Genomic DNA, 22326 nt, shown 5'->3' with positions numbered 1-22326 from the left:
TTACATTTACTGAAGATGACAGTGACTGTATGTAACACATTAATTGTCACAGCATCATTTTGGCTTGATTCTAGAAATGCTCTCTTATTGTTCGAGTGATGGCTTCTCCTGTTGACATGCGAGTCACTGTATATTGTGCATACAGTTTCCAGTAATTCTGAAAGTCCTGATTCAGACATCAAGTTACAGATCCAACCAAAGAAACTCATTAATCAAGCCTTGGGACAATTGTCTTCAATGGGCTCCCTTCGGATATACTTTCCGTAATCTTTAAAGCTCGTCAAAGGTCAATACCGGTGCCAGATTCTTTGCTTACGACGTGTAGGATTGAATAAATGCAGCATCAATCAGATTCATGTCAACCATTTGGGAGGAAAGTAACTCGTGACTTCTCTAGACATAACGGACCAGCTACATTTTCAGCATGTCAGAGTACATTATCACCTCTAAATCCAGTTTCCATATTTTGTTTGCTAAAACATATCAATCTTCGTTATCTTCACCTTTTCATGCATCAAAGTTTTGAATTGTGAATGTTCAAACTGGTTTGACTGTCCTTTATATAGATTTCTACATTAATTCTAGCGATGTGTGTTACCTCTTTCAGTGTCAGAGACTGTCTTGAAACTTACCTCTGTCGTGACGCTACTATATCCATACCATGAGATGTGTCAGGTCATCAATCGGTCGCAGATTGTGGTTGTCATTGTATACCACAAATTGAATAAATATATCATTCCCAATTCTGCTATCGTTTTGTTCAGGTGAGATTACTGCTTTGTTTGCACTTCTGCATCTACACACTGAGACCGGTTTGTAAAGGTGCAAGATTTGCTCTTGGGTGAGTAGATTGTACAACAGCGTGTCCCATCGGTGCAATAATTTTAATTTTAGAGTCACTTTGACGGATTAATCAAGTCGTTTTAGGAACAACTGTAATGATGCTGGAACAAATTCCGTGTTCCCATCTGTAGATATATCTTTAACAGAGGGTGGATACGTGAATGGTAAGGCTTGTATTGTGAAAATATCAGCTTTGTTGTTGTTTTTGTATCAGATAATTATGTGCCTTATAATAGCTCGGGACGTACATACATGTTTAGTGTTACCCTTTTTCGTTTTGCCCTTCTGTCATACTTAGTTTTCCAGACTTTTTTGATATGCTTGTGGATAATGAGCTAATTTTAGTATAGCTCTTAATAGAGGTGTTTCTGAAGATTAACCGAACCTGATGAATCTGATACGAACTTGATGCACCCTGATCCTGGCTGACAATGAACTGGGTATAGTTAATTAATAATAGTATTCAAGTCAAACATTCTAAGATTTTCCGACAATGAACGTTGGGGAAGTACATGATATGCAGACTTTTTATCAACCGAGGACTTTGTTATCGCAGGGGTGTTGTGAAATGGAAAAGAACAATTTTTGTGACATTAATCAAAATAATATTCCGGACAGTTTTCACATTGACATAACGAAATCTTCAACTTGAAGCCAAAACGTGGTCCCTCGTCTGTTTTAACAAATTCGGTATCGGTTTACTTACATGTACATATAGTACTTCCATATTAAAGTTCAATATCCAAAATGTCTTGGAATAACATTAAAAGTTGTAGTCAGACACCTGCGATACCACTTATTCCTTCTCGGTTTATAAAAAGTCTTTAACACGTCCATTCCCACAATCAGTGTCGGGAAGTCGCGTTCCAAGATTAACTCCGATCCGTTTACCTGATCAAGATATAAGGCTCACGGCGGGTGTGGCCGGTCGACATGGATGCTTACTCCTCCTAGACACCTGATCCCACCTCAGGTGTATCCAGGGGTCCGTGTTTTCCCAACTCTCTATTTTGTATTACTTATAGGAGTTACATGTATATTATTGATCACTAGTGGTTCGTTATCTTCACTTTTCATCTAATGTAGCGGGAAACGAGAAATGGAATGTGGTCATCTCATAGAAAGCCGATTTTTAATTGGGAATGATAAAATTAAACTCGCACAATACATGTTATCACTAGTCACAGGATAAAGATATTTTTAATTGGCCATGGGGCAAAAGTGTAAAATGGAAGTGAGTGAACGAAGATTTATTTCGGTGTACATGTGTCTTGATTTATTTGGACTTAGAGTGGAAAATCGTGCTTCATACTGGCCACCGCCCTTTGTCCTAAGTAAGCAAGATGTACCGAAATAAATATACAATAATTATTACTAAACCGTATTACTTGTACTGCATCTTCTTTAAATTTAGAAGATATTTTTAGAGAAAGACCCAAATATATAACTCTAAATTTGATTAGTAGCTAGATGTATATTGGCATATACATGTACACTATTGGTTTTAATAGTGTTTTCAAAGTTGCGCTTGTCTTTTCTGTTAAACGTCAGTACCTATTATTTAATTTGGCATTCAGTGAAGGCAAAATACACATGTAACTAGAGTGATGAATATGCACGTGCATGCATGGTCTGATCCGCGTAATTTTGTATTTTTTCACTCGCGGCGTAACTACACATGTACTTCAAACAAAGGCGTATGTTTAAAAAAAAAAAAGATTGTTTAAATTATTTAAATCAACCACTGGTCAGCATCAATTCTTGCACAGATAAATTAAGATTTAATTTTGTTGACGTTGTCCAAAGTAATGACATCGTAACCTTACAAATGATACGCCAATTTCGCTTTGATTCGCCATTTGGGAAATTTTACTGTTATTGATTTTGGAACTCTGGGCTATTAATACACGAAAGTGGCTTGTATGGAACAAAATTCAGTATACTTTGTTTTATTAACTATCTATGTATAACATGTATTCTACGCATTTTGAAACAAGGAAAATAGACATAGAAAGTATCTAGGAAATAGCTTGACGTTGTTCTCTCCTTAGCAAAACCTCCCACTCAGACACATAATTCCAAGGAGCAGAGCGGGAAGATATTAAAACGATCGATTTCAAGGTTAAATTGCAACCTGTTGTTTATCAAATGGTTCAATAATCACTTTGGGGTTTTTCTGATATTTTGGGATTTGTTTTCCATTCTATAGTCTTTTGTTTCTGGTGTATATAAAACCCCTAGATCTGTATCGATATTTCCAGTAGGAGACATCGCGTGGTACAGAGTCACACCACCTGTAGATTTATCTGCATGGTGGGATATAATTACTCCTGCTACTAGCAAGCGATTTTTCAGTTTTAGTGTATAAATAGAGCGGTATTTCACTGCTCCATTTCAATTGATCCTACTATCACAGAAACAACGCACGTTTTAAAATTATGTTAAGCCGTAGTTCTTGCGGTATTTTCTTATTTGTTTTACGTTTTGGACCTCTCATGGCAGCTATACAGATGGACTTTAGTATCCATGAAGAGAAATGTTTGATTGGAAGGGTTGTGAAAAATTTCATCCTTCACCTTAAATGTAGAAACAGTGCCAGAAATGAGATTCAAAGGGGCGATGACTCTTGTTTATTGAAGCCGTACAAAAATGAAGACGTTGCAATGGATATTACACCAGGTTCTACTGATATTCCTTGCCAAATGTAAGTATGAAAGAAAAGTGAATGCAAACGTAATGAAAGATGCATAGAATGGCAAAAAGTCAACATTGTGAAAATAATTATGTGCGACAATTACTTTTTCCTCTCCATCACACTGGTAACTCTTCAAATTAAAGTATATTTTATTGTGATAGTTGTTGTTTGAGATGTAAGGGTACAGGTTAGATAGGTGCATGTGGATCAATCTTGGGAAGGTTATTAATTCCATGTAACCGGTCACGGCAGCTCAGTGGTTGGAGCGTTCGCTTCGTGACTGGAAGGACACGAGTTTGAGTCCTGCTAGTGCATAGTCAAACTAAGACATATAAATATGCAGGGATTGCTGTTTTGCCAAAATCTCGTCACTCGGAAGTGAAAATCGCGGGTCTTTTGGATATAACCTTTAAAAAGGAGGTTCCGTTTTGCGACAGGCGTTGGTACATTAAGGACCCCCATTGTTACGGTCCCAAGAGCTTTGTAGCACACGTACTTCACTTACAGTTGTTAACATCTAAAGAAAGGGCGTAAACAAAGAAACGAAACAACTGCTTCATAATCACTATTATCGAAATTTCGTATGAATATATACATGTTTTCTGTAAAACTGTAAACCACTATTCTGACCCTGTCAACATCCCAGGGGTCATGGTGGGAACTTTTAACTCCATTTGTAACCCCCCCCCCCCACCCCCCCACCCCCACTTAGACTCCCGTGGTTGATTGATTGATTGAATATTGTTTAACGTCCCTCTCAAGAATATTTCACTCATATGGAGACATCACCACTGCCGGTGAAGGACTGCAAAATTTAGGCCTATGCTCGGCAATTATGGTCTTTGAGCAGGGAGGGATCTTTATCGTGTCACAACTGCTGTGACACGGGACATCGGTTTTTGCGGTCTCATCCGAAGGACGTGAATTAAATAATTTGTACTCCTGCACCTTCGAGGGCCTTAGGGTGGAACTGCTACAAATTGACAGATTATCAAAACGTTTCTTCTCTGCAACCGCACATCTCTGTACGAAAGCGTAAACGTATTGTTATATAGAGCAAGAATGTCTCTGCTCTACAAATTGTATAATTTGCATTTTGAAAAAAGTAAATACTTTTATTCCTTAGTTTTATAATATTCAATTCATACGGCACGTATACCTTTGAACGTTCCAAGTTTGATACGGCACCTGGATCAAACAATTGAATCCGGGATACACTCTAAAAATGGTGTTTAGATCCTAAACACAAAGTTAAACACATTTCTTGTGTACAGTTTTGAACGCGTTCTAAATCTAAACATGTTTAACACTTTTTGTGTTTAGGTTTTAAACATGTTTAACACTTTTTACGTTTAGGTTTTGAACATGTTCAACCCAATGTGTTTAGGTTTTGAACATGTTTAAATCTCTTTGTGTTTAGGTTTGGAACATGTCTAACTAATTGTGTTTAGGTTTTGAACATGTTTAACCCCTTATTATGTTTAGGTTTTGAACATGTTTACCCTTATTGTGTTTAGATTTTGAACACGTTTACCTCTTTTGTGTTTAGGTTTTGAACATGTTTAGTTCTCCTTGTATTTAGGTTTTGACTTTGTCTCAATTACAAAATGATTTGCTAACCTTCTATTTAAAACTCAATCCACAGCATTAAAGAGTCTTAAATAGTAGCTTTCTCTTCTATTATAGGAGAATAACATTGCAAAATCTAGCAAGAATATCCCTTGTATTACAAACTGTGTCTATGGGATCCATGATGTTTCAAATCGAACAATGCGGGTTTGCGCGGTTCTTCTCAAATTACATTGCAAGTCCGATAACTCTATTTCTATATTCTAATTGCCGAAACAACACGGTTGACATTTCCGCGATACATGTTAAAGACAAAACCATTAAAAATCACTTATGCACATATAAGAAGTAAACTATACATGGTTAAATATCATCCGGCAAGTACAACTTCAACAATTTTTTTGTCTTTGATATGTTAGTTTTCGCATAACAGGCACTGTCACATGTTGAATTTAAAAAAAAGGGGGGGGGGGCATCAATTGCAACTGATGTTCTCTTTTACAAGATTTAAATGAATTTTGTTCCAATGCAAAGTAAGAGTGATGCATTGGTTTAAATTAACACTAAAGGCACGTCTAATACCAGAGACAATGAATTACACTATTTTTTTTATTCAATATGTATGTGTCCAGACCTGTTCAAGTTGAAATGGAATTCCAGATCAAAATTTTCTGGATACTCCTAAACTCTGCTCATTTCCAACAGGAAAGGGTTGAAGCCCATAGACGGTTCTTCTAATGGTTCCATCAATTTTGGATATCGATCTCGACAGTGTATACTTGCAATACGGCGTATGATGTACACTATGGTCACTATCGGGGCCTGGTACACTATAGCAGTTTGAAGTATGGCAATTCTGACATGCAATTTTTTCTGCAATTCGAATTTCATTTACAGAAGACAGGAATATTCTACATGAAGACTGTAAAACTAATGTCAACAATGTTACTGCGTAAGCTTATCATGTTCAAAACCTAAACGTATAGACGTTTAGGATTGTGTTTAGACGTTTAGGATTGTGTTTAGCAAGTGTTTAGCATGTTATTTTGTGTTTAGATACTGTATTTTTGCATAGCTAAACATGTTCTCAGTCTGAACATGTTTAGGGTAGAACATGTTTATTACACTTCGCGTTTAGGATATAAGCACAATCCTTAACACGTTTAGACCTAAACACGTTTAAAAAGTGTTCCAAACCTAAACATTGTTTTTAGAGTGTACCCGGTTGAGAAGCGAACGATCTAACTAGGCTACCACGCCCAATGAATAAAGTTTCTATAAAGGTCTTAACAAATCATACAAATTTACGCTACTCTGTTACTGAAAATTTATGATAATCCCATGAATTTGAAAATCGTTCTATGGTTATGACAAGAAAACCTATCCGTAGTGGTCATTCTTTGTAAGCATCACATTGACATAGCGTGGAAATCATCTTCGATAGCCAAGGGTGACGCTTTATAAAGAGAAACACCATGAAACGTCAACCTTGGTTAGAGAAGGTGCGTGGAAATTAGTCGTCACAGGTTTTGTTTTTTGGGGTTTTTTTTTGTTAAAAAGAAGTTTTACACTATGTATACATCAGAAATTTTATCCTGAAATCTTAAAAAATGTGCTGTGAATCATGTTACCAAGACAACAGTACAATTGTTTTCTTAAGTCTGCAAAGTCGTGGATCTCAGTAAATGAATTTCTTTGTTATCCATCTAAGCATGTATATTCATTTTTTTTCCCAAATAACTTGCTGTTCCTATTTTACTAAGTTATCTTGTGCGCAGTTCTTAAAAATTAGATAAATTCAACTGAAAATAAAAGGAAATTGTTTTAATATCAACAGAAACGCAGGCACTGTGTTAATATCATATTTAAAAAAGTAAAATAAAGGAGTACTATTTCATCTTAGAAAATTCTTGAATAGAATGGTTTTAGAATTTTACTTTCTTTTTCGCGATATTCTGACTGCAATGCGTATTCCAAGTATATCTGCATGTATGATTAATAACCTTCCTGTTAGATAAAAGAATTTTTTTAAATTCCCTTTTTCATTCATACTGAGACGTCAGTGGCGGATTTAATTATCAAATTTAAAATAAATCGTGGTATCTTGTTTAGAAAAATGTACAAAACGATAAAAGAAGCAATAATTTCTTCCACTCCCAGAGAAATGAATGACAAAATGTTTTGATTTCTTGAATTACTTTATTGGGAGAACTCCCCCCCCCCCCCCCCCCAAAAAAAAACCCTTAAAATTTACGTCCATTTACTAATTTCACCTTATTAAAAATGATAGAAAATAGTACAAATGACTTAAATAAGGATATATTTCAAGTCCTATAAAATCTGTAAAATCCAGGAGCTTCCGGGGGCTTCACCCCCTGGCTCCCACCAGGGCTTCGCCCTGGGGCCTGCCTCATAAAGTGCCCCCCCCCCCCCCGTAACCACAATTCCTGGATCCGCCCCTGGACGTTGTCAGCTGTAGGTGAAGTGACACAAATTCATGACCGTAGCAGTGAGTGTTCTTTGTTGTGATGATGCTTGCCGCGACTAGGGACTCCGATTTTTAAGGTCTTATCTGAAACACCTGTTACTTTCATTTCTAAATGGCGTACGTTTGGCGAAGGGGCATCACTATCTATCATACGTCTTAGGTTTGAAGGCATAAACCTTGAGTGGGGCTCTGCCTAACCACTGAGCCACCGTAGCTGGTTAAATGTAACGATCCATGTACTGTTGTTGATAAGCTTTGAATTCTACCACAGTATACTGCGTTGTGTTAAACAAGCCTCTCATCTATGTGATCTTGGTTTTAAGCCATCTACATGAATGGTGTAACAGTGGAATCGGAACAAAGTTTTACCGCTGCGATCGTGATAACAAAACAGACTTACTATAAAAATAAACCAGGCTAAGAGGATTAGTAGAAAAAGAACTGCCGACTTGACATAAAAAATGTTGAATGACATTATGATACCAGTTTAGATATGTGAGTGTTAAACTTTTTATTATTCATTTTACTCTCGTTTCATAAAATTGCTAGATTGTAAATAACTTTAAACAACGTATTGAATAAGAAATTTATGAATCGATAGGTGCTTGTCAACAGAGCATACTGCATTAGCTTTGAGTTTAAAATTTGGTTTTTTAAGGTAGGTAAATACTATTAGAAATTTCTGTCAATCAAATTTTTTTTTCATTTAAATAACTTTAACAACTCATAAACTAACTAAAAAACCCATATTAGACATACCTTTGCAGGTTTATTTTTATACTATGTGCTACAGAGCACATATACCCCCAAATGCAAAAGCCAAATTTTAACACAAGAATGCATGATCTCATGTTTTATTAAAAATATGCACCAAAGCACATTATATTAAGCTATAATATATAAAGACCAATAGCTATTCATTTACTGAGAGAATTTTTAAAGATATTCAATTAAAAACATACACAATTGCTGTTTAATCTGCGCACATCCTTCAGAAAAAAATCACAGAATATCGCAATTTTGAAAAATTCTCAAAATCTAAATTGTTTACATCCCAGTTTTTCTTTAAAAATATTTAGAATTATATCTAAGGTTAACAATAAAACATATTTTACCATAGTTGACCAGAGATATTTTGCAAAATGGTCTCTTGAATACGTAAACCCCCATTTTTAAATTTAAGTTTTACAATTATTCTTTGCACACTTTGAAAATAGTAAATTGTAACAGCAAATACAGTCTTAAAATCAAGATTAACAGAATATGACAATATATATATATATGTAAAACATACTGAAAATTTTGTCCTACCAGACAATTAGAACACAAGGAGTGGGGGAGGGGGGGGGGGGACCCCACCCCTTCCTTTTTCCTCACATTTTTTTTCTTTTTTTGGTGTGTGTGTGTGTTATTCTTTTTTTGTTTGGCTATCAATCATATCATACATGTACATAAAAATACCTACATGCTATCTCATAATTATAGAAAAAATAAATATAGTGTAACATATGTTTAGATTCTAGCAACTACAGCTCATGTACAAATAATTCTGATTCTTGAAAATACTTGTGAAGAAGAGTTCAAATATTCAACAACTTTACTGATAATGTTCTGAGGATTTATAATTCTGGGTTTTTTTTAACCAAACTGAAACTCACTAAAAACAGTTTGAATTCCACTGTGAGGGTCACGCCTATGTATGATTTTTAACTTGTTCAGGCTTAGATTGCAAGCTATGAGCCTTTTAGATATCAATGTAGATATTACATTGCTTTGTACCATTGGAGCTAGTGAGGACTTGACATTATAATAAATCATGGTAAATATATCTAAGATTCACATTTGAATGCTAAATTTGACTCGTACAGTTCTCGTAAACTACAAACATCAGACAAAGAAGTTATAACTGGAACTTTCTAGTCGGTGTTTAAAATTTAAAACCGGATACGTAAAAGCACGGACTTTCCTTAACCCAATTTTTCCAATATTTTAAGAAAAATTCAAGCAGACCCAACTTTTATCTAATTAACCCCACCTCAACATGGGTTAATGTTAGTATATTGGACCCACCACTTTAATTCTGCTGCGGAAGACAATTAGGAGTTTGGAAATTTTATTTGAGATTGATATAATTACATTGCATATACACTGAGACTGTATTTCGATGCATATAAATTGCTTAAATTAATGCTTTCTTTACAGACTGTGGTATCTATGAACACCCAGTCATTTATAAGTTTTTGGTTTTTTTTTTAAATTATAGATTACGTGTTTATTAATGGGGATGGTACAGTCATGAACTACATTATGTACATGTAAAAGACAATCCGGATTCTTAATCACCCAACGAAATCGGATTAAAAGAAGGAATGATATCAATATCGAGTAATGACCAACTCACGCTTATTGTACTTTGTAGCTTAAAGGACACATCTCGTGTTTTTAAAGTATACAGAGTTATATGCATTTTGTCTTAATCACCCAACGAAATCGGATTAAAAGAAGGAATGATATCAATATCGAGTAATGACCAACTCACGCTTATTGTACGTTGTAGCTTAAAGGACACATCTGTTTTTAAAGTATACAGAGTTATATGCATGTTGTCTTCCTTATGATTATAGAAATTAATTGTAATAGTTCGTTCGCTGAAGTATTGCGATGATTAGCCACAATACGGACTTAAATCTAAGCCCCGATTTCAAAAAGCCCAGTTAATTAGATAGGTAGTCACGTGGTACAGTGAGGTCATATGTGACCTTCGTCGATGAACTTGTTGTAAAAGTAGTGTTAGATATTTTTAAAAACTCAGGTTTAGGGGCCTAATTTATTATACCTCCCGCAACTTGGGTATACTGGAATCGGGTTGTCCGTCCGTCCGTCTGTAGACGCAATGGTTTCCGGGCTCTAAAGCATTATCCTTTCCACCTACCGTCACCATATCATATATATGGACTACCCATGGGATGAAGATGTTCCCTATCGATTTTGGGGTCAAGAGGTCAAAGGTCAAGCGCACTGGACATTGAAGTAGCAATATGGTTTCCGGGCTCTAAAGCGTTATCCTTTCCACCTACAGTCACCATATCATACATATGGACTACCCATGGGATGAAGATGTTCCCTATCGATTTTGGGGTCAAAAGGTCAAAGGTCACGCGCACTGGACATCGAAGTAGCAATATGGTTCGGTTTGTCATGCCATTTGTTTTTTACACTCAGAAAAGAGGCAGTTTATACCTATTACCAACACCCTTTGGGAGATTGGGGTAAGCGGGGGGTATTCTTAGTGAGCATTGCTCACAGTACCTCTTGTTTACCATGGATAACATTTATTTCGATGTTGACAAATTTCCCGAGTCTTATATCTTTTAGCCACCAGTGCATACAAATAGCGACCCAAATGTAGCGAGGAAAGCGAGTATGAAATCTGCATAAATTTGCGAGTAAATAATGTTTACATGGGATCACTGTCTAAACACTTTTTGGTAATGCCATTTCTGTAAACAACTGTAATTAGCGTTGTTGCTTTTCTAAAATAAACAGTGCAATTATTATTAAATTTAATTTTGGAGAAGTTAGATAGACCTAAATTATAATACGATTATGTATCATTGACAACTAGGCCTACTGTCACGGGTGCATTTCGGAAAAAATAAAATAATAATAATGAAAATTATCCAACTTATTGTGAAAATCACAATACTTTTAAATTATTTTATTCAAGCAATTTTATTAATCATTATTTTTTGTTATCTACACGTTGTTACTTAGGAAGTGGGAGCGCGGCGTGCTGTGAACTTCAACAAATCAGTGTACTAAACTAGCATTCAGAATCTGAAGCTTAATAAATAATGAAATATAAAATTAGATATAGTCATAATAGATGTCAGTGAGATGTACAATCAGATACAATCATAATAGATGTCAATGAGATGTTAAAAATGCTTGGTACAAATATCATTGTTGTACCAGCTTGCTATTAAAGTCTCTAATTAATGTTATACAACAGTCTAGGCTTGGTCACAATTTTCACAAAAAGTTTGATAATTTTCATTATTATTATTATTATTTTATTTTTTTTCCGAAATGGTTAGGAAGTGCGAATACTTATCTATTCTAACTACAAGAATTACTGATAGAATCTCTTTCCACGGAAGTAAATAACTACAACAAACAAAAATGCTTTGTAAATTACCATATTGTATATCCAACCCATGAATACAAAAAGAAATTATTGATAAATGTAGAATCACTGTACTAAAGAACAGTGAATTATCTCCAATAAAAAGAAACATTTTTTTTCAACAGATTTAACTTGTTCAATGATTAAAAAGTAAGAAAATAATGAAGCAGATTCATATAATCCTTTCTTTGAAAAAATAGTACTTTAGGAAAAACATGTACCTATATATTATTATTTTTAATTGTAAAAGGTTAAGAATTATCATGACAACTAATTTTGATTTGATTTTTTATCCTATGATATGTACATGCAATACCGGTACCACTGTAGATATTGTTATTCTTATTTTGTAAATTATGGTATGGACGTCCTATTGGAAGCAGTCACATTTTTGTCTGTACTCATACAGTTTGTATAGTGTATTATTTTGTATTACTAAATAATTCTTAGCTTTCTGATTGACTGAGGTTAAACATACTAAAAAAATGAACACTATCATGTTCACCTTACCGTGTTTTCCGGGAGAATATAACCTTTGCTTCCTGTAACATGAAACCAAAAATAAATAGAGAATGTCTAAATTAATCTGATTGGTTATTATTTTTGTTCGTACAATGAAAAATCGCGTCTTTAATCACTTTCGTTCACACTATGATAGATATACGATGTAAACAAAGATAGTCGATCATTATCGCTTGGCAATCTCTCGCAGGCGATTACGATAGTTTGAATTATTCAGTCATACATGTATTAAACAAAGTCCCGAGTCTCTAATCACTTTTTACTAGGTCATGGACTCCAGATGTTTTTTATTTGTCGGATTTGTTAATTTGTTTAACACATCTCTTTGTATATATGTTATCCTAGGCAGCATTGTCATCATATTTATGTATTGCTTTTTATTTGTCGGATTTGTTTAACATATCCCTTTGTATATATGATAAAATACTCTTGTCATTTATTGACCATTCTAATTCCTGACAAAGAGTCATTTTCGGATAGCTTTAAAACGGAATTCCTGTCATGGTAGGTGTCGATATGATAAAGAATCCCCCATTGTACGTCCGTAAGCTCTATGGATATATGTATGTCAAAATGTATGGCGCTTCACCAAAATCTGGTAACGTCTTTATATGAACGAACGAATTTCTGATGGGACGTATAACAGGGAGGGGTTCAGACTGTACGGTAGACCTAGGTAGGTAAAAGAGCCGTCAAAGGACTTATAATACCTTTTACTTAGTAAGATCATCCTCTTTACGTCAGTTCATTCTAAAGAAATACTACATGCACTACATTACATGCTCATGAATACTACTACCAAACTAATGGAACATCAGGATGAATATTATTAATATTATTATTTTTTATTATATTCATTTATAAAGCGCAAAATTACATATAGTTTCTATGCGCTGTACAATGTTTGTGCTAATTATCATTGATAATATACTAATAAAAGACCTGCAAGAGCTATAAAGGAAATGATAAAACAATAGAAAGAGTTTAAATGAAACATGGTAGTAAAATGACAAAGTGGTTGACGTTGAGTTGACAAGATACAATTGGCATACAGGTATTCGTATGCTGGATCAAAATTCAGTTTGCAAGAGCTTGCACATGGAATCCTTGATATTACACTGAATTTTACATTCTCAGGGCATATTCACGTTTGAACAAGAGTGTTTTTAGGTTCTTGCGGAATGCTCCATGTGCATTCTAAAGGCTAAATAGGGAAGGGGGCAAATGAGCGGATAGCACTGGTTAATCGGGATTTCCTTTCTGGATAAGTACACTCTACAAAAGGTACTTGCAGTATGAACTTTCAATTTCCATTGAAAATGTAATTAAAATGGTTCTTACATTCTTAAATGTAATGTATACATTAAGCTCTTATACATAAAAGATTAGAGGTGCGTAATAATTATGAGGAGTTTTGTTTTTGTTCTCTTATTTTCATTTACTTTCACTCATAGTAAGACGCTACCAGGTGTAAGAAAAGTTCCACATATTTAGTCATATGTACAGTGTATGCCACAGCACTGTGGGTTCTCCATTATTCCAACGCTTGTCGTGACACGGTAGATCAGTTATAGGGTATCAGCTGACTACATGTAATCCACGAGTCCTACTTCTAGCAGGGGGTGCTTACTCCTCCTAGACACCTGATCCCACCTCTCGTATGTCCAGGGGTCCGTGTTTGTCCAACTCTTTATTTTTATTCCTTATAGGAGTTATGAGTTTGATCACTGTTCGTTATCTTCACCTTTCATTTGGCGTATGAGCAACCGCTACCTCTTTTCAATTCATAGACCTGACGCAGCCATGAGATCATTTGTTAAGTAAATAGACATTTCACGTGTAACTGCTAAACGAACAAGAGCGCTCAAGGCCAATATTTGCGTTCGTGTTTATCAAATTCTCCTCCAGGCTGCAACGTATCTTAAAATTAAAAGAATGACGCATCTTTCTACATGAAAGTCTGGAAAAATTGCCATTCATAGTAGTGAAACAATAGTCCCTCATTATTCATCTAGCAAAAACATAATTATTTAGCAAGGCACACAAGTTCGTTTACTTCGAGTATAAACAGGTGCTTGAAATTTCACTTCCGGTATAACCATCCCCACTGTACATCGCAACGAATATTCATCACAGGTCCTGTTTTTAAACCGTTGGTTTAACAGATAGCTGACACACTTATTTATCTCTGAAAAATATCAGCTCTTGTTTAGAATAAAACTTCCGAATAGGAAGAAGATTCAGGATCACATTAGTTCGCCCCTCTTTTGACGTGACCTTGGAGGTAATTACAGGTGCACATCCTTTAAGGTAGCTCATTACACTGATTTTTTTTTATTTAATGGCTCGTTAAAACATCTCTTATGAAGTATGATTTCACCTTAGAAAGAGTGATACAAGCTCTCAAGCATTTTATATGATTTTTTTGTGATTTATCCCGAAATAATAAATAAGTACTTTGTTTGCAAATAAGGTACTCTAGAGTAAAAAAAATCGCTATGTTTTGATGAATATGAATTTTAAAAAAAAAACATCCCTTAACGACTCAGATAGACGTTCTGATTTGTTATATAAAAAATATCTATGAAAATTGAAAACGTTATTTACTAATATTTTTTAAATCTACGGATAAAATCTTCAAACAACATGTCATTTATAAAAAAGATATACTAAAGAAATATATTTTAAAAAGAAATTGAAATGCATACTTTTTATTCTTTTTAAAGGACTTTGAACACAGTGCCTTGAAACCATTCTTTTTTGAAAGACCCGTAGGAGGCATTTGGACACTTCTGGTTTCGGGTTAATTTTGTAACAAAGCAAGAAAAGGAAATTGAGACAAGTCATGTAGTTCAAATGACAAACGATAAATTTTTAGAATCCAAATCTGAATTATTTAAAATTGTCTTTCAGAACACCAATAGCTGGGAATTTTATATTCCTTATATACTGTACCCCTTTGTCTAAATTACTGGCCTCAGCCACTAACATTTTAAATATCGAGTAACATGTATCGTGCATTGGTTAGATATGGCGATATCATAAGTGGTAATTGTACATACAAGTCTAAGGAACATGGAACTAAGACGCCCACAATACACGTACCTATAGTTCTGCATATTATATTGGAAATGTAGAAAAGAATAATGCCCTTGCCTTTAAATTACTTCATTTGGTGAATGGGATAATCATAACGCTTTATGATTACTTAAAATGTTACATGATGGGAGTAAATGCTTATTAAATACAACAACGGTGGAAATTCTGTCCGTTTCCATGTCTAATCTTTTAGGCATGTATTTCATAAGTGTAAATTACAGGTTGTATATTCAATATCAATCGAATACATATCAGATCTGAATGTACATGTATTGTACTATTATTTGCCATTGGGTATGCAGGAAAGGACCCCCACTAAAATTTCAAGAAAAAAATAACAATCCATTTTATGCAGCTCATTATTATATAACAGTTTATTGTTTCATTTAGTTAATTCACATAACAATCAGGGAGAATTCTTTATATAATAGTTAGTCAAGCATTTCAGCTCATTTGAGATAATTTTACTGAGATAAAGTTTCCATCAGCGTCAGTCGGTCTAGCTGTAATTTTCTTTAAAAACTCGCTCTACGTTCAACCAATGACACGTCTATCGTCATAATCTTCAGAGCTGGGTATAATTATGTAATGTAGGGAAGTTGTTAGAACTTTGGGGAAAAATACAACTATAGATGTCTAAAGGGAATGTACATTGTACATATTCAACACAAATTACGATGCAGATATATTGAGTTTATCTGGTGGATTGATATTCATTTTGCAATTTCATTCCAATGATTTCAATGACGTCTACATTGAAAAGTTGTGACTGTTCTGTTAAACCGTTCATTACATACTCTTTTTAACTACGGATTACTCCGTTTACTTGATCAAGATACAGTACAGGGCTCATGGTGGATGTGACCAGTCAACAGGGGATGTTTACTCCTAGACGTCTGGTCCCACCTCTGGTGTTTCCAGGGTGCCAAATGTACGCGTTTGTCCTATTCAGAATTTTGTGTCCATTTTAGGAAATTGGTCATTGATCGTTGTCATCACATTTTCGTACTAGAGAAATGTCATTGGTAGAGTCAGAAGATGTTTGTATTAATATTACACAAATATGTACATGTTACGTGTCAGTGCCGCATACTGAAAATTGGTATCTGCTATTCTAGATTACACTATCCTTTAAGAGGAACCCTTAATTTCTATCTATTTACATGTATCTATAACAATTCAGTTGGCTATAAATTGTATTTCGAGAGAAGTTCTAAATGATGCACAAAATAAAAGACACAACAGAATCTTCCACATCTGCTTTATACTTGAATATTTTATTGATCCTAGACGTTAACGGAAAACTATCAACTCAACTTTGTAACAGTCTCTTTTAAAGTCAACATTTCGCAAATGTTATGGTCATTATAATAATATTAATTTACAAATACAACATGTCGTTAGGTTAAATGTTGTCTGGCGTGCTAGACCGTTCTTTACACAACTCCGTTTACCTTATTAAGATATAGGGCTCACGGCGGGTGTCACCGGTCGACAGGTTATGCTTACTCCTCCTATGCACCTGATCCCACCTCTGGTGTATCCAGGGGTCCGTGTTTGTCCATCTCTCTATTTTGTATTGCTTATAGGAATTATGAGATTGATCACTGATCGTTATCTTCACATTTCATACTACATGTAATTTTAACTACGGATTGCTACGTTCACTCGATAAAGTTATGGGATTCACGGTGGGTGTGACTGGTCAACAGGAGATGCTTACTCCTTCTACGCACCTGATTCCACCTCTTGTGTGTCCAGGGCCCGTGTTTGCACTAATCCCAATTTTGTGTTCTCTGTAAGCTTGATCACTTTTCATTGTCTTTGCTGTTTTATTTAGTCATGAAAATGTGCTGCTCAAACCATCACTTGAAAAGGGAATTGTGTAAAACACAGTTCCTTTAATTGGCCCTGAGATGATAATAAAATACAAAGCATGTAAGTCGTATATAAAATGACGGGAAATAATGTATCAGGAGTACATCTTTGTCGCAAAATATGTTGCAAATATACTTTATCGGCCCTTTTATGAATAGAAATTCGTCAATTATTTTTAAAAATTTATGATCGAGGAGAATACTGTAAACCAAATTTTATTCGCGTGCGAGAAAATGTCGTGAGAACCTCATCGTCGCGAATATTTCTCGTCGCGAATCAGTCCTTGAATGTCTTTCATAGGCTTGAAAAGACTCAATCGTGACAATCACTCACCGCAAACCAGTTTACCACATGTGAATCGCGAAATAAAGTAGCCGCGAATAAAAGTTGGTTTGCAGTATGTCTAGATTGATTAAAAACGTTGATTTTATTTATTTTTAATAAAGCATGAGGTGTATTCAAGCCTAATGTCTACGACACGTGTGCGATCCAATGTTTACAGATGCGGACTTTGTGATTAGAAATAAATTAATATATACGTTTCAGCCTTGAACTTTCAAATAATATTATTATTGTATTGTTATGGATTTATGTATTCCTAAACAGTGATTCATTCAAATCTAATTTAGTGGTAAATTTAATTCAACGTGAATTTTTCATAATATGACAAAACCGCAAACTTTTTTTTTTCTAGTCGGCCTATGTGGCTACATCAACTTGCATGTTTATACTGAATGCATGATCGTTTGGGTCATCCTGCAACAGGAGATCCAGGGCATCTTCTTCATCTGACATCAGGTCGTTTTCAAGATGTAAAATACAAGCGTTCGCTGTGTTGTTTTCGTTGAAACGGAAACACGTGTGTTGCCCGTGCACACTTTCAGAAAACTCCGCGGCAGCGATCCGGATCACGAAAAAAAAGATTTAGAGACACTCCTTTTGCCCGGTACGGTAGAGAAAGGGTTAAAATTGCAGATCTTGTCAACAGTTGATGCTACTGAAGAAAAAATGAGTCGTGTAACGTCTAAACGAAGAACATTATTAAAATATGAGGAAGTAAGTAGTGTACCTCTGATGTGAAATTTTAATTGATAGGTCCGAAATCTTCCACATTAGTCTGAATTTCGCTGCTGTCATAGGCGAGATCTGGAGCAGTATACATGTATGTCTTGGTAAAAATAAACATGTGAAATCGGGAGAACGATGACGAATATGAGATTGATCACTGTTCGTTATTTTTACCTTTCATCTCTGTTATTTTTAAAAACCCGTGGCTTGCAATGTGGCATGCAAGTAGTTAAAACATTAATCTATGCAAGCAGACCGGCAAATTACGCATATCTTACCTAGTGTCTGATTTTGTAGGCATTTGAAGCGAGTGGGTAGTGTGGGGTTTTTTTTTTATCTGAGTCAGAGTTAGACCCCTTTCTATATTTATAGTATCGCAGAGTTCGGACCCAAACGGGCTTAGACCCTGTGATTAGAACTATTTATATGTATATCATTAGATCTCAAGTAATGAGACTTAATAATGAAATATTTACATCTTTCAAGATTTAAAAAGCAACTGCTCTTTAAAAACACATTATTATTTCAACCTAGAATAGTAAGTTTCCGTTAGAAACACACGCCTATGTTATACGTATTTTTAAAGGACATCAGCTTGTAGAATGCATAAGATTGATCACTGTTCTTTGTAGAATTTTATTCGTTGTAAAACTTCATCTTTTTCCTTTAAAACTTGTACAATTGTAAACTACATGTACGTGGTATTTGGTTTCGCTTACATTTCAAAGTTAAACATTGGCACATATCAAAACCAAGGTTTTCAAAATAATATCTAAAAATTTGATGCAATGTTTCCTTAGATACAGATGTAAGTACAAGAAATCATACTTAGGAGCTGTTGACGCAACACTGACAACGTCAACACGTTTTTGTAAATTTTCTTTCAAAGTATCGCCGCTATGTGATTAACATTCTCGTGTCGTTTAACCCGTGAATTAAAAACGTTTCCTCAGCAGGATCATGTTATATATGCTACTTGTATGTTGAATAAAGCATAATAACTAGTGCAGTCCAGGACATCTAATGAATCTTGACACGTCACGGAAAATTTCCGTCACATCTTGAAATCTCTGTAACCACAGAAAGTAGAAGTCGTGGAACAATATGTGGTGAGTATGGTGGATGTTTAAGTTTCCGAAATCCCAGTAACTTTCACACCAGTTTGGTGTCCTCGGTCATATGACTTTTAGCATTGTCATGATGGTAGGATTGTGTACTATGGCCGGTCCTTTATTCCGCGAGGCGTGGGGAAAACACGGCGGACAACGTAAACAGATACATGTGTAATGGTTATGATTTTTGTTTATATTATGGTGATTATTTTCAAGATTATCTTCAAGAAAATGAAATACATTTCTAGTAAAACACGTGATCACTGTTCGTTATCTGTACCTTTTCATCATAAGCCGTAAAATGGATGAAATAATGCCAAAACGGCTTTAAACCATAAAAATTCAATTAATCAATCTTCGTTAGTTATATTGATTGATTGTTTCTAAGTTTACGCCGTTTAGGCAATATTTCAGCCATTTTACGGCGGTCGTTAGTGATGTGCACGTATATCACAACCCACACACATCTTGGTGTTAAATTTCATTCAGATGCAACTTGGAGTACACATATTTAAACAATTCATGAAGAAGCAACTTCTAAATTAAACTTGATAAGAATGGTAAAATTCAAGATTAATCGCAAAGCATTAACGCATGTCTGTTTGTCTTTTATTTGTCCCCAATTAAAATATGCTGATGTTATTTGGGACATCTGCACCGATAGATATGCCAAACTATCAGAGGACATACAAGGAAACTGTCTATATGAAGAACTAGGAGGAGGTGTTCTTAGTACTAGACTAAAATTCACAAAGTAGTATTATGTTTTAAGATAATGAATGGCTACTCGTCTCAATATCTTGAACAGATCTTTTAGAACCCTATATTCCTAATCATCGGCAGACAGTCTTAGAAATATCAATAACTCCTTTAAGATTCCTCAGATTAGAACAGTCGCGTATATGGAAAGCTTTCTTTCATCTACGGCACAATTATTTAATAATCTTCCAGTGAACATTAAAAATGTTCCTAATGTTTCAGTATTGAAAGGAAAATTAAAAGCTATTTTCGTAGGAGTAGTATTGAATATCTTAACGTTGGTGAAAGAAAATACAATATTATACATTGTCAGCTAAGAATGTGAACTCTAATTTTTTCCATCACTTGTCAGACTCTTCCAAATGTAATAATTGTGATGCACCCTGTGAGGATGCAAATCATTACTTTTTTTGAATGCCCTGCTTATAATAATTATACATGTAGATATGAACTTCTTCCTGATATAAAAGCAATGACGTCTAACACTGATACACGCTTATCCACGAATCTTTTATTATTTGGAAATTCTGACAAATAAGAGAACTTGTGAATAAATCTATTGCACTTACTAAAAGATTAGAGTGTTTGCCCAACTCTTTATTTTGTATTGCTTATAGGAGTTATGAGATTGATCACTGATTGTTATCTTCACCTTTCATACTGTACCTTTTCATACTTAAAGGGGCATGGACACGATTTGATCTGGAAGATTTGAAATTTTATTTTACCATTTTTATTGTCTACAATGCTTAACTAAATTATTTGTAATGGTCAATCAAAATTTGAATATCAGTTCTTGAGTTACAAGTGAGATACAGTACTCACAATTCTTTGTTATGTAAACAAGGCTCGTGCCATGTTTTTGTTTACATATATATTGCCTAATAGAAAATAGCATGTTCAAAACAAAATGAGATGTGTCAAACACTGGAAATTATCTTACTGTGATAAAAATTAACTTGTTAATTAAAAAACAAATGTTTGAAATGAAACTTTAACTTATGTAAACAAGAGCTGTCAGAAGACATCATAGCTCGCCGGGAAGCATGACTCTACTTAATCTATGATTTGATTTGAACATATTTTATTGTATAAATATACAAAGGGATTGGTTACAAGTTCTAGCGACTTAGAAAACTTTGTTAGAACTTGTAACCAATCCCTTGATCTATCGTTCAAAATTTGAAAAATAGGTCAAAGTCCAAGGTTACTAGGTCAACAGTTTTGATGCCATACCGTATAGCTTTTTTTTCCACGGGGTGATAAATTTGGCTTATTTTAGCGGTTAGATACCTTTCCGCCAAATTTTTACACTCCTAATATGCACCCAAATTCGACTTCGGTATTTGCAAGAGAAATGAATCTTCCCTGTCCGCCGAAATTTATTCCATTAAAATTATTAGCACACCTTTGAGCCAGCAAATCGCCAAATTTTAGACCCGCGAAAAAACCCTGTTATAAGATATCTTGAGGCATCTAAATATGAAATATCAAATTCCTATCCCCTTGGTTCAAAACATATAGCCAAGGTTAATGTTTTGAAAATAGTTCGATCAAAGTCCAAGGTCAACAGTTCTGGTAACAAAAGAAATGTCTTCTAATGAGGCATGTATATTTGAATCATCAATGCCTTATCACTTTTGGTTCAAAAGATAAAACCAAAGTTAAAGTTTTTTATTAGTAGGTCAAATGATTGTCTTCTACCAACACAAAGGTCTCTTCATGGGGCATCTATATGTGAAATATCAAAACCCTATTCCCCATGGCTCAAAAGATATAGAGCAGATTAAAGTTATAGAATAGTAGGTCATAGTCCAAGGTAAAGGTCACGAGCTGAAAAGTCTTGGTACCAAAACAAATGTCTCTTTATGAGACATCTATATGTGAAATATCAAAACGCTACCCCTCTTGGTTTTAAAGTTATAGCCCAATTTAAAGATTTTAACAAGTAGGTCAAATTTCAAGGTCATTACAATGGTCTTTTCATGAGGAATCAATGTGAAATATCAAAACCCTCTCCTCCTTGGTTCAAAAGATATAGCCCAGGTTAAAGTTTTTTCCTTAAAGTGTGATGCCGACACTGGGGTCATGACAATAGCTCTCCGGA

General features: G+C 34.7%; 1 protein-coding gene across 1 annotated transcript in view; it reads left to right on the top strand.

Moving 5' to 3' along the window:
* Positions 1-3102: 3102 nt before the first annotated feature.
* LOC125679462 (uncharacterized) overlaps positions 3103-22326 on the top strand; it is a 54081-nt gene continuing 34857 nt past the window's right edge. Inside the window, exon 1 of the mRNA XM_048918690.2 lies at positions 3103-3547. Coding sequence (XP_048774647.2) covers positions 3282-3547 — 266 coding nt within the window. The 5' untranslated portion in view covers positions 3103-3281. The remainder of the gene's footprint in view (positions 3548-22326) is intronic.

This window comes from Ostrea edulis, chromosome 2, assembly GCF_947568905.1.
Source record: "Ostrea edulis chromosome 2, xbOstEdul1.1, whole genome shotgun sequence".
Classification (NCBI taxonomy): Eukaryota; Metazoa; Mollusca; class Bivalvia; order Ostreida; family Ostreidae; genus Ostrea; species Ostrea edulis.
Note: the sequence above shows the minus strand (reverse complement) of the source record. Positions and strands in the feature narration are given on the sequence as shown.